The 14,018-nt window shown below is 37.3% G+C and overlaps 1 protein-coding gene across 2 annotated transcripts in view; it reads left to right on the top strand.

The window, feature by feature from the left end:
• The window catches only part of LOC144973286 (adenylosuccinate lyase-like), a 57,864-nt gene that overhangs the window by 1,544 nt on the left and 42,302 nt on the right, over positions 1–14,018 (top strand). For both annotated transcript variants that reach the window (XM_078915547.1, XM_078915549.1), the window contains exons 2-7: positions 8,537–8,919; positions 9,651–9,854; positions 10,220–10,264; positions 10,794–10,873; positions 11,445–11,663; positions 13,279–13,369. In XM_078915547.1, the coding sequence (XP_078771673.1) occupies positions 8,537–8,919; positions 9,651–9,854; positions 10,220–10,264; positions 10,794–10,873; positions 11,445–11,663; positions 13,279–13,369 (1,022 nt within the window). The remainder of the gene's footprint in view (positions 1–8,536; positions 8,920–9,650; positions 9,855–10,219; positions 10,265–10,793; positions 10,874–11,444; positions 11,664–13,278; positions 13,370–14,018) is intronic.

The raw sequence follows: 14,018 nt of genomic DNA, 5'->3' as shown, positions 1-14,018 counted from the left end.
GGTGACAAAGCTTCTTTCCAGTAGACGTAGCTTTCTGAATCAGGTAGGAATTTAGAACGCCAAGCATGAACATGCGGAAAAATGCTTTTTTCCATCACTTGACGGTCCGCCTCTTGAAGGCGTTGTTCGCCACCATCTGATCGCTCCTGTCTACCGCGCCCATGAACTTGTTATACTCATGGACGGCCTTCAGCTTGACAATTGGCTCCTTCGTCACACAGTTGACCTTTCCTGTCAGAACCCGAGAGTCATCGTGGATGGTCGTCAAGACATTCACCTCCCTCTTGTCATGAAAACGAAGAAGATTGAGTGAGCCATTTGTCAATACCTTCGTCTCGGGGTTCTTTTTCGTGAGCTTGGGAAGCATGCTCTTCGGCGGGCCATACTTTCTATTGATGCGCATGGTTCCACAGGCCAGAACATCCAGCTCCTTGAGATGGGAGAAGAGATCAGGGCTAGTGTAATAGTTGTCAGTGTACAGCCTCCTCCCACATCCAGTGTACGGAGAGATGAGTCTGTCCACCACGTCGAACGTTGCTCCGTGTGAGGTGCTGTCCTTCTTTCCTGAATAGATTTCAAAATTGTGACAGTAACCGGTGGCACTGTCACAAAGTTCGAAAACTTTAATCCCGAACTTGTCTGGTTTATCAGGATTATAAACCTTGAAGGACAGGGCACCCCGCCATGCAATCATTGCCTCGTCGATTGCAACATTGAGGCCTGGAGCAAACGTCGACATGAAGTTCTCTCTCAGGGCAGAGATGAAGGGCCGAATCTTGAACAGGGGATCATAATCTTCATGGTCACGGGGAAGCTGGTTGGTGTTATTGCAGATGTGTAGGAATGACAATATAAGCACAAAGCGATCCCGCTTCATGACCGCTGAGTACATCTTGTGTTCGAACACAAAATGAGTACTCCAGTACTCGTCAAGATCTTCCAGCGGCATAAGGCCCATGGCGATGATGATCCCGAAGAAGGCCCACATCTCTCCCAAAGTGACAGCCACCCACTTGCGGAACCTCGACCTTGGCGCAAGTTCCCTCCCACGCAACATATCATTGGCATATCTGAGAAGAAAAACAAGAGTGTCAAACCTGATTAGTAATGAAAAGTATGAAGAAAGTAAAAATTATGATCCTGGCAATGAGGGTGATATTTATGGTGGTGGTAATTGAGATGTACACATAATAAAAAAAATAATTAAGTAAAAACAGTGATGATAAATGATGAATATTGTGAAAGTAATGGTGATGGTAAATCATAAGAATCATGGTAATAGTGGTGGTAGTGGTAGATGTTGAGGATGACAATGATAATGGTGGTGGTAGATGAAGGGGATGACAATGGTCCCAATGTGCTGGTTGTTGTAGTTGTAGATGAGGATGAAAATTGTAGTGGTGGTGGTACATGAACAGGTTCACAGTGACAGTAGTATTGGTGGAGGGTAATGGAATTTTGATAAATAGTAATGGAACGGTGGTGTTAGTGTTAGGTAAAGATGTGACAGACTTTATCAATATGTCGGTGGTAAGAATGGAGAGTTATTTTCGGTTTGGTGGTGGTAAGAATTTATGGTGGTGATGCAGACCAAATAAAGAATAGTATAAGTAATATCATGAATATGGCACAATATGATTGGATGAAGGACATGGATAGAGATAGAAAATAAAATGAATTACTCACCTGTTGGTCTCAGTTACGATGTGGTTACACATCTCGTTCGTAAACATGAGATGAAAGAATTCCAATGGAGTACTCCCATCCATGTCCACAAGAAGACCGCTGGTACCGGTGAACGGTAGACATGAAGGTTCAGTACATCCAAACCTCCACTCTGCCGTTCTCACATCAAAATCATCACTTTCATCATCATCATCATCATCAGTGTCAGTCTTATCCGAATCAGTCTCAGAGTCAAGCTCTGAGTCAGAGTCAGCTAAGACCTCGCTGATAAAATGAGTGTTATCAGTCAAGTCACGTAACACTTGAGGGTCACTCAAGTCAAGAATACGGGTTGATTCCATCTTTGATTGAAAATTGAAAATAATAATAAAAATAGGTATAGAAATAATAATGTAAACACGTCCGCACAGTAGAGAGGATCGAGTGATGGAATGACGCTGAAACCGGAGGGTTTGTTTATATTTACCCACGCGACGCTTCCGTTCACACGGCACAATTGTAAAGGTCATAATAACCTTGTAAATCCCCCATCGCATGATGGAAAAAGTCAAACTTTCGACCAATCAAAATCTATGACTCTTTTACTACATTTCCTTATTAGGATAATGGAAAATTCCATTTATGTCAAGGTGGTGTCAAGGCAATGTCACGGCGCTAAATATAGGCACCGTCGCACAAGCTGTTAGTAACTTCGTGTGCGCTAATTCCAAGGCATTGCCACCGTAATCGCAGGATTCCCGATGAGGTAATATTAGCGCCGACGCATCACCACGGTTAATGATTGGACCAACTTTTATAATTGAACTTGTTTCCTAGGGTGTTGCTTATCTCCAACTCTGCTTTGAATTTATTCAAATTTTGTGCTGATACTGTGGTTTCTTGCAGTTTATTCCAGTTATTTACAATTCTAGATGAAAAAAAGTTCCTTCTTTCATTTGTTTTAAAACGTTCTTTTTTCAGTTTCTTGCTGTTTCCTCGTGTCTGAATGTTCTTGTTTGGTTTAAGGAATCCTGCCTCTACCCTATCTATTCCCTTTACTATTTATATGTTTGGATCATATCTCCCCTTCTTCTCCTGTAATCTAAGGTCGGGAGATTTAATTCTTTCAATCTCTCACAGTAGGTTTTGTCTTTCAGGTGTGTGATAAGTTTTGTTGCTCTCCTTTGCACTCTTTCCAAACAGTCTTTGTCTCCCTCAAACTTCGGATACCATATGCAGTTAGCATATTCCAGCTTTGATCTAACCATAGTCTTGTAGATGGTGGTCATGTGTTTTGTTTCAGATTCTTGAAATTTCTTTTCACTATTCCGAGTGTTTTACTAGCCTTAGATTGAACATCTTGAATTTGCTTCTTGAAGTTTAGCTTCCTATCAATAAATACTCCTAGGTCTTTTTTCCCATTGGATTTCTGCAGGGTTTTTCTTTCATTATATAGTTTGCTTCTCTGTTGTTTTTTCCTAGGTGAAGAACTGCACATTTATCTACATTGAACTCCATCTGCCATATTTCGGACCATTCTTCAAGCTTTTTCAAATCTTGTTGTAAGGTGTTTCTTTCTTCTTCTGTATTAGCTACTCCATAGAGCTTAGTATCATCGGCAAAGATTTTACATTTAGATGATAGATTGTCTGGCAAGTCATTGATATAAATCAGGAAGAGAACTGGTCCCAGTACACTTCCTTGTGGAACTCCACTTATTACCAGTCTCTCCGTTGATGCTGTTCCATTCACTATCACTTTTTGTCTTCTATCTTTGAGGAAATCTCGGACCCATTTGACTGTCTGATCATTAATTTGATACTGTTCCACTTTCCTGATTAGGCGCCAGTTTGTCAAATGCCTTTCTGAAGTCGAGGTATATGACATCTAAATTGTTGCCTAATTCCAGGTCTCTCGTCCAGTCATCCATTGTTTCAAGTAGGTTTGCTACTGTAGACCTTCCCGCCATGAAACCATGTTGATCTTTGCTGAATAGTTTGTTCTTGGTCATATGATCAACCATTTCTTCTCTAATCAGCTGTTCCATGAGCTTGCAGACGACAGATGTCAGGCTCACTGGTCTGTAGTTTTCTGGATTTTTTCTGTCTCCCTTCTTGAATATGGCTGTGACGTTAGCTTCTTTCCATTCCCTTGGTAGTCTTCCTTCTTTCATCGACTGGTTAAATATCTTGGTTAGGGGTTCTACTAGCTGCTCTGCTAAGTTTTTTAGGATGTAAGGATGAAGTTTGTCAGGTCCAGGTGATTTACTCTCCTTTAGGCTTTGTAGTCTCTTCAGTAATCGGCCATTTTGTAGTATCTATATTACTTCTTTTAGCAATATCTGGCAAGTTTTTCTGGTTCTCCACTGTAAAGACACTTGCAAAGAAGAGATTTAGCACCTCTGCCTTGTCTTCATCTTCAGATGCCCAAGTGCCATCTTCTTTTTTTATGTCACAGGTTCCCTGTCTTGTCTTCATTTTACTGTTTACATAACTCCAGAATACCTTAGGATTTTCTCTCGTTTCCTCTGCTATCTTGTTCTCATACTTTTGATGCGCTTGTCGGACTATTTTAGTAGTTGTGTTTCTCACTCTTTTGTATTTGTCCCAATCTTCTTCCTTTTTGCGTCTAGAGTATCTTCTATTTACTGCTTTCTTCTTCCGTAATGCCTCTCTCACTTCCTGCGTCATCCAAGGTTGATTTCTTCTCCCAACCCGGTTCCCTCTGCTTTTTGGGATGTTTTTCTCGAAGCATTGGTTAAGTACTCCGGTAAATCTACTCCAGTTGTTTCCTACGGTGTCCTCGATTAGTATTTCCTCCCATTTGATATGCCCCAGTTCCTCTTTCATACTCTCTAGATCAGCCTTCCTATATCTGAGTGTCAGTTTTTCATCTACAGTCTCTGATGTCGCCCTCAGTTTTAGGAATATGGTCGCTTTTTCCCAGTGGGTGGCTCAGTCTTAGGTCGATAATGTCATTTTCTTCCTCCATCAATATCAAGTCCAATACGTTGGGCTTCTGGTTTTTTCTCAGTCTTGTTGGTTCTTTTATTATCTGTTGTAGGTAGCAATCTTCAATGGTTTCTATGAAACTTTCCTCCAGGCTTCCCTCTTTTGGTTCGTCCATCCCTTTCCACTCCAGTTCCGGCATGTTGAAGTCTCCCATAATAATTATCTCTGAATGCTTTTTTTGTGATGCTCTCCTTATCATCTCCAACATTCTCTCATTATTTTCTCCTGTGCTATTTGGGCTCCGATAAATCACTCCTACTAGTATCTGACTTTGTCCAGTTACTCCAATTGAGCACCAAGCGCTCTCCCTAAAGTCGTGATCTGTGAGTTCCTCTATGGGGTTAACCTTGAGGTTCTCCCTCACCAATAAGTATACTCCTCTGCCGGAAGTTTCAAAATCTCTGCTAGCTATTATAGTGTATCCCTCAATACCTAACTCTGCTATGGTTGGGTGTGTTGTTGCATTCTTTGGCTTAGCTTCTGTTATTGCTATCATATCTGGATCTTCTTCTTCTGCCATAGCGTTTAGCTCCTCTCTCTTATTCATCACACTGTCTGCGTTCGTGTACATGAACTTCAGAGTATTTTTCATATTCACGTGCTGCCCCTCCTTATCATTTACTGGTACTTCTCTTTTTTGAATTTTCTTGTTGTCTTCGAGTCCTTGCTCAGCAACATTTTGGGCAATTGGACTGACACGTTTCCAATATAGTCATTCCTCGTCCCAGTCCCAGTCATTTCCTCCAACATCGCTATCTCTCTTTCTTATTTGTTCACTAAACTTTTCCCTGAAAATGACCCTTCTTCTATATATGACCACATTTTTCCCTGCTTCCCCTGCTTACAATTGCCAAGGACCTTGACAATTGTCAAATCGTCAATTGCCAAGGACCGTGTCAGTTCATCAACTATGCATGTGTACTTTTAACTGCCACGGAGTACCTTTAGTGTCACGAAGTGATGTATTGCCACATAGTGATGTTATTAATATTAATTAATACTCTCTTTTACTCTCTCTCTCTCTCTGACTCTCTGTCATTTTCTCTTTTTTTCTCTCTCACACACTATCTCTCTTTCTGTCTGTCATTTTCTCTTTTCCCTCCCTGTACCATTTTTTCCCTTGTGTGTGTATTTCTCTGTCATTTCCTCCTCTCTCTCTCTTTCTCTCTCTCTCTCTCTCTCTCTCTCTCTCTCTCTCTCTCCTCTCTCTCTCTCTCTCTCTCTCTCTCTCTCTCATATTTCCTCTTTTTGTCACTGACCTTGCCAGTTGGTAAATCGTCAACTATTTAGAATTAACTGCCACAGATTTATCTTGTTGCACAAATGTTTTACGTTAATTGTTCCTTATTAAGACGATGTGCAGTATATTTCCTTTAAAAAAAGGAAATCTTACTTTTTTTCCTTTTTTTTTAAATCTAGGACTTGACAGGGATTTGCCACTTCATTCTTCTGGGTTTTTTTTTTTTTTTTGCTGAATCCGAAATCAACAGCAATTTTTGTTTTGATTTTGATATTATTTTAACTTGTCTTGGAATTCGTGAAAAGACATAAAAATTAAAAACAAATTCCAACAAGTTTTGACTCGATCCTTTCCACAACGATTGACAAGTAATGAGTGAATGGCATGGAAGAAAGTAGAAAGTGATGTGATTCGAGATTCGTATGCGCGCAAATCGAGGCTCGACTGAAATCACCACATGCAGCTGAAGAGTTCCAATTTGACTCCTTGGCAGTTGATGAACCGTCAACTACCAAGGACTCACTCCTTGGCAATTGACACCAAATCATGGACTCCCATGGCAGTAGTAATACAGTCATAGCTTTCGTTTGTTTGTTTTTTTTCTTTTTCTTTATTTATTGATAATTACATACAATTGATGCAAATGAAAATAACTGTAGTCATGGTATTGGTATGTAGACGAAAGTAGCATAAACCTCCTTTATTAGACGAGAACGCTGTGATTATCCCCAGACACCTGTAACTGTAACTGTACTGTACTTGTACTGTAATGAAAATTCGTTATCCCCAGACACAAATTTGAAACTCCGCTCTTTTAAACAACTATCCACATTCCAGAATATGGAATGTTTCCGAATGCACACATAGAAATAAGGAAAGTTAATAAAATATCTATAAAAACATAAAATTAACCAACATTAAATCAGTTGTTACTAGACTACATATACGAGGGCTCTTTCATAATTAACCGAAAAATGCCTGTAAAATCCGTGTTTTTTATGCTATCAACAAAATTCTTGCACGTGTTCATACCTTGACTCGTCCTTCATTTCTCTACGTAACAGCCAAGTCTGTCGACACACTTCTGCCAACGCCGCACCATGGAATAGATACCCTCTCGGAAGAAATTTCCGTCAAGGTTTTGTAGCCATTTCCGCACATGGTCATTAAGCTCTTCATCGACATCAAAGCGCTTTCCTGCCAGCTCACGTTTCAGTGGCCCAAAGAGGTGATAATCAGATGGTGCGAGGTCTGGACTGTGTGGTGGGTGTGGCAAAATCTCCCATCCATATTTCTCTAGCCAACCTTGCGTCACTCGTGCTGTGTGGGGTGTGGCGTTGTCGTGTTGCAAAATGACCCCGTTGGTCAACTGCCCTGGGCGCTTTCTGCGAATGGCCTCCCTAAGCTTGTCAAGAGTTTGGCAGTACCTTGCAGCATTGATTGTTTCTCCAGGTTGTAAGGTTTCGAACAGAATAACACCACGACTGTCCCAGAAAACAGTTCCATTATTTTCTTTGCTGACCGCATGACTTTGAATTTCTTCACGACAGGTGAGGATGGATGTTTCCATGTCATCGAATCTTGCTTTGTTTCTGGGGTGCAATGGTGCAACCAAGTCTCATCACCGGTGACTATGCTGTCAAGAAAAGTTACATCGTACCCTAGAAAGTCTCCGCCTGCGTTGGCAATATGCCTGTGAACCCTGCGTGAGCTCTTGCTTCTTCTCAAAAGTTCCCTGCAGATGTCCAATCTTTGTTCTTTATGATTGTCTGTCAATTGCTTAGGAACCCATCTTGCGCTGACTTTTCTGTAGCCAAGTTCATCAAATACAATTCTATGGGCAGAAGTTTCCGAAATTTCAAGACTGCTTGCGATTTCATGAAGTTTCAACCTCCTGTCTTGACGAATAAGCTCATCAACTCGCTTCACATTGTCTTCTGACGTCGCAGTTATCGAACGCCCTCTCCCTTCCCTGTCTGTCAAGTCGGAATGGCCGGCTTCAAACAAATTTCACCAGTGATAGACTTGTGTACGGCTTATAACATGCTCACCATATACACTCTGAAGTTCTTTATGAATTTTGGTAGGATTCAGACTTTTGGCATTCAAAAAACGTATGACAGCTCTGATTTCCTCCTTTGACCAAGTTTCAAGGTGGGCCGCCATCTTTAAAATCGTCTAGAAATTCATTGTGCAAAATGATGCACTTAATAATTTCTGGGAATATCCGTAAGGAAATAAGGAATATCATGTCATTTACAGAATTAAAAAATCTCCACTGGTTGCTGAGCAATGGGCATTTTTCGGTTATTTCTGAAAGAGCCCTCGTACACAATATGCGTCGACTTCGAAGTGGGTGTCATGGCCGAATGGTTGAGTCGACTGCCCTGGAAGTTTTACCAGAATCAACGTTGTGGGTTCGAATCCTGGTTCCGACACTTTTTTTTTGTTTTTAAAATTCCGTCTCTTTACAGATCACTAGATGTGCACCAAAAGCGTATGAATATCAATATATCTCAAAGTTTGGACCCATTTTATCAAAATAACCAAAATATAAAAATAATATTCACATTAATTTTCAGTTTGCAAGTGCCTTTGAACTTCTCAAACTCTTTTTCAGGTTCAACAATGGAAAAGTTGTCAAACTCAATAGTAGCTAGTCAAACAGCCAGTGCAAGTGCATCTGGAAGTAAACATTTGGCTGATGGAAAATCCAGTGCAAGTACAGCTGGGAGTAAAAATTTGGCTGATGGAAAATCAAGTGCAGGTGCATCTGAAAGTAAAAATTTGGCTGATGGAAAATCCAGTGCAAGTGCATTGGAAAGTAAAAGTTTAGCTGATGCAACAGCAAGCGCTATGGCATCTGATAATAAACACTTCTTGGATTACAGAACTCCCCTGGCATCACGATATGCTAGCTCTGCAATGAAACAAAACTTTGGAGATTTTAAAAAGTTTTCAACGTGGAGGAAACTATGGATTTATCTTGCAAAAGCAGAGCAAGTTAGTTATATTAATTTTTTTCTTTCTTTTATCTCGATTAAATTTTTTCAGTTTGTGTAAAAAAAAAAAAAAAAGCTTTGAAATTCAATTCTATTATGTTTTGCTATCATTGATGATTCTTAAGATTATTAGTTTCACAAATGTTTTGAAGAGAACCTTTTTCATTTTACCTGTTATTGCAGATGTGTTGACATAATGAAACCTTATTGGTTGAAGAGAACTGTTAGTTTGGCATTAATGTTGCTATTTTTATCTTTTGGCATAATTGATTAAAGTCAAAAAGCTTTTGATCATAATAAGTGAATTATATCTGCTAGCATGCTTTGCAGCTATAAGGTCTTGTGGTGTGACAATCATCCTCGGATCTGAGGACCCTGGGTTTTGCTTAGAGTGATGCATAGTTGACTCCTTGGAAAAAAGGCTGCTTACTCACATTCTCTCACCGTACTTAGGTGTAAATCAAATGCCTTGTTAACAGAATTGTCTATGTCTGAAATAATTGTAATTTTGCTTAATAGGCATCATTCCTCATCCTACAGGTTGATTGTTGCTGTTGGTTAGGGAGGCTTTGTTAAGCTTTTTGAGCATGTTTAGTGGATATTGCACTAATGCTCAAGTGTTTTAGTTGATGTCAATATCAAATAAGGTATCGAATACAGATGAGATTTAGGTTTAAATCTATTGGACATTTAGTATTATAGTCTTATTTGCCCTCTTCAATTATTTTCCAGAAACTCGGGCTTGATATTAGCAATGATCAGATTAAGGAGATGGAAGCCAACATAGAAAACATTGATTTCAAACTTGCAGCCCAAGAAGAGAAAAAGTTTCGTCATGATGTCATGGCTCATGTGCATACTTTTGGAGCTGCATGTCCAAATGCAGCTTCAATAATTCATTTGGGTGCAACATCTTGTTACGTTGGGGATAACACAGTGAGTATATTTAAAAAATTAAGACATGGATTCTCTTTGCTTCTTCTTATGAAAAAATACAAGATGTATATCATAAACGCTTAAATTGATTATATTGTGCTTACAAAACAGTTGATTCATAATATGTGTATTTTAGTGAGGAGAAAACCAAAGGGCTCTTACTTCCAGAAGTTTTCAAATGTTATTGAAGCTGAAACTTAAATAACAGGGTATGTATGTATCAATATTGCTGAATGATTAATCATCCATTAAATGAATGTTTTCAATGTCGGAATAAAGACATTTCATTGATTTATGAATTAATGTTTCAGGCTTGATTAGAGTTAAGGAATTAAATAATACATTATTTATTATTCTATTTTCAGGATTTGGTTGTACTGCGAGATGGTTTAGAAATATTGAAACCCAAGGTAATTCAGATTATTTATGAGTTCCATGTCCACTGTCAATTTTTAAGAATAATTGATTTTATTATTATTATTATTATTATTATTTTTATTATTATTATTATTATTATTATTATTATTATTATTATTATTATTATTATTATTATTATTATTATTATTATTATTGTTATTATATTGCTGGCCAAAAAGTAAAAGGAGAATCATTCTTTTCCTCGTTCCATGCAAAAAAAAATTTTTTTTGTAATATACGTAGATAAATCACACCCGAAATGTGAATGAATATTATCAATTATTAATGTCGTCTTCATTGCTATGGAGACGAGATTAAATGCAGACATCCAACTCGCTCCTAGAAAATACAGGTTTTAGCCTTCATATTTACTTTTATTATTTATTTGTTCCAAATCTGCTTTAGGCATACTTAACTGGTCGGTTTTAAGATAATTGTTCTCTCCTGCATTATAAAAAGATTTCTTAAAAAGTAACTTGGATGCCACTTTTTGTATTATAAATTGTGATATGTATCTTTCAGATGGCTTCCTGTCTAAATGCTCTGGCCATGTTTGCTGTCAAGTATAAATCTCTGCCATGTCTTTCTTATACCCATTTACAGTAAGGAGTTGCCATGGATTTTGTATTTTATTAAATTATTTTATTTGAAATCCCTCCTTTATTTGTTTGACAATTTTTTTAAACGTACTTTCTGTAGAAATTTTAAAATCAAATATCTTTATTTTTTCAAAATAGAATGATACAGTAATAAAAGATAATATAAAAAATATACAATTCCTCTCTTGATCCACCAAGCTCGTAAAGTTGGAGTTATCTAGATTTTTGTAACAACTGCTGTAAGGAGCTTTAGGGTAAAAAGAACTTGATACAAGGCAGAGTTTAGCAAGATATGTTAATGTGCTCATTTCTAATTTATATTCTTTGTGCTTATTTTTTTTTTCTTTATGCTACAGTTTGATATTGATTACTTACTTTTTTATTATGCTCATAAAAATACTTGTTAATAAATTTTAGAATATCTCTCTGAAATTTCATTAAACTAGTGTTAAAAATTGTTGTTTTTCTGTTTTGGGTTTCAAATCATTTCTACAAATAATCATGCCTCAATATTTTGGCCATTTTCTTTATATCTTGTTCATTTTTTTAACAATTCATTTTATCTCCTTAATAGAGCTGCCCAAGTGTCAACAGTGGGGAAGAGAGCGTGTATCTGGGCTCAAGATTTGCTCATGGATTTGTGTAATCTAGAGCGTATCAGCAGTCAACTTCGATTCCGTGGAGTAAAAGGAACAACAGGAACCCAAGCCAGTTTTCTATCCTTATTTGGGGGAGATGCATCCAAGGTTGAGCAATTGGATAATATAGTCACTGAAATGGCTGGGTTTAAAAGGTGATCAACCCTTATTGCTTTAAGTTCTCAACTTTTTATTTACATACTTCCCTTTCTTAACCTTAACCTCACTTAACCTTTTTTACCCACATCAACTCATCTGATCTAAAAAATGTTTTGATTTAATTTGATTTTGGTTAATTTGGGTTTGATTTTTTGGTGTGGTTTTTCTTTGTTAGTTAATTCGTGTTTTTTTTTTTGTTTTGTTTTGTTTTGTTGGGGGGGGGGGGGGGGGGGGGGGGCGGGGTCATATCATAACATGGCTGATTGACCACCTTTATGTTTTCTAAATCTGTAGTGTTGTAGATTCATTTTTTTTCATGTCTTTGCTTCAAAGAGTAAGTGATCAAACTATTACTTATTATTATTTTTTCATAACACCACATTTTAAATTAATCGAAAAAGGACTGTTATGAGACGAGAGAGGGAGTATGTGGGAAAGAAAGTATTAAATATACAATTAGCGGGAAAGAGGAAAAAGGGGTGCCCGAAGACTAGATGGATGGATAGGGTAAAGAACGATAAAGAGCTCGGCCTAGAGGAAGATGATGCAATGAAGCGAGATGCAGCATTCATTATGGCAACTCTGCAAATTGCGGGATAAGTTGAAAGAAGAAGAAGGTAGAATTGACACAGAAGACCAGTGGTGTTCTTTGATTAGTTGATGGTTGGAGTGGAAGGGGAGAGTCAAATGGGTCTATATTTTTTTTTTTCTCTGTATATGCCTTTGCCTTTTTAATTTCTCTCTCTCTCTCTCTCTCTCTCTCTCTCTCTCTCTCTCTCTCTCTCTCTCTCTCTCCCCCCCTCCTCTCTCTCTCTCTCTCTCTCTCTCTCTCTCTCTCTCTCTCTCTCTCTCTCTCTCACACACACACACACACACAAAACTATGTTATTTTTACACTTTGCTTGTGTCTGATCGATAGACCGAGAAATTTTCCACCTTTTTGACAAATTGTTCTATCATCACTGGTAACTGAAGTTGGTCTTGTTGAGTACAATGTGCTGTTAAATATATCCGTGAAAAATATAAGCAATTCACATGTGTACAGATAATAAATGTTCACTTTTTATTGTACACTTTTAATGAAATCAAAGTAATCAAATATATATGTTACATCAATTTTTTAAAAGATAAACGAGGAACATGCTGACAGCCCCATGAGGAAGCTTGAGAGCTCTGCTCATGTGACAAGAGATGGATACTTTTGCTTTTTTTAGTCATGATTTTGAGTTCCCACCTTTATATTCTTCTTCTTCTTCTTCTTCTTCTTCTTCTTCTTCTTCTTCTTCTTCTTCTTCTTCTTCTTCTTCTTCTTCTTCTTCTCTTCTTCTTCTTCTTCTTCTTCTTCTTCTTCTTCTTCTTCTTCTTCTTCTTCTTCTTCTTCTTCTTCTTCTTTCTTTCTTCTTCTTCTTCTTATTTTATTATTATTATTATTATTATTATTATTATACTATTATTGTTACTATTATTATCACTATCATTACTTTTATTAATGTCTATTTATCATTCTTTAACTTTTGCCTGGTCCTAGTTTTACCCTAACAGCTTTATGGAAAACTTAGTTCCATCTATTAATTTAAGATAAAAAAAAAACAATTTAATTTTTACTTTCAGTCATTATACAATTTGTGGTCAGACATACCCAAGGAAAGTTGATGTTGAATTATTGTCTGTGCTGTCAAGTTTTGGAGCTTCCGCTCACAAGGTAAGGCACAATTGACATTAAGAACCTGTTTTCAATAATAATTCTATTAATGATGATAATAGATGATGGCAATAATGACAATAATGATAAAAGTAATAATTTTCTTTAAAAATAACTGTTGTTGGTGTTATTCTTCTTATTATTGTTGTTGTTGTTATTATTATTTTATTATACTAATGAAGATAGATATCTTGAATCTAAATTATTTTTGGTGTAGGCTGAAGAAGAGTTTTTATCATGAAATGCTTTTTTAAGTATTTGGTTCTTTTGCAAGACTGTTTTATTCATATAAAAAAATACTTTTTACAGTTCCTAATTTTCATAACAACAAAGTAAAATCGAACTGAAAAGATGAAATGTGTTAAGAATGGGTACCTACAGCATACCATAGCAGACTATTTCCGTAGCTACATTACTCGCATGTTGATTGCCTTTGAGTCGTGGAATCTCGCTGCAAACCAATTGTGTTAATGACAGTTTGTAAAGACTGGTGTGTAATGAATGAGCAGTGAAGTCAGTCATCAAGTACAATTAATTAATCTCATACATGTTCGACATAGGCAATTCACCAATAAATGGTCATATTTAGATTTACAAATACTTTATATGAAAATTTTTTTATCAATCAGTAATTGAAATGTTGTATATA

The sequence above is a fragment of the Berghia stephanieae genome, chromosome 5 (assembly GCF_034508935.2).
Source record: "Berghia stephanieae isolate SIO BIC M18660-M18661 chromosome 5, UCSD_Bste_1.3, whole genome shotgun sequence".
Taxonomy (NCBI): Eukaryota; Metazoa; Mollusca; class Gastropoda; order Nudibranchia; family Aeolidiidae; genus Berghia; species Berghia stephanieae.
The sequence above is the reverse complement of the archived record's forward strand: the minus strand, read 5'-3'. Positions and strand labels throughout refer to the sequence as shown.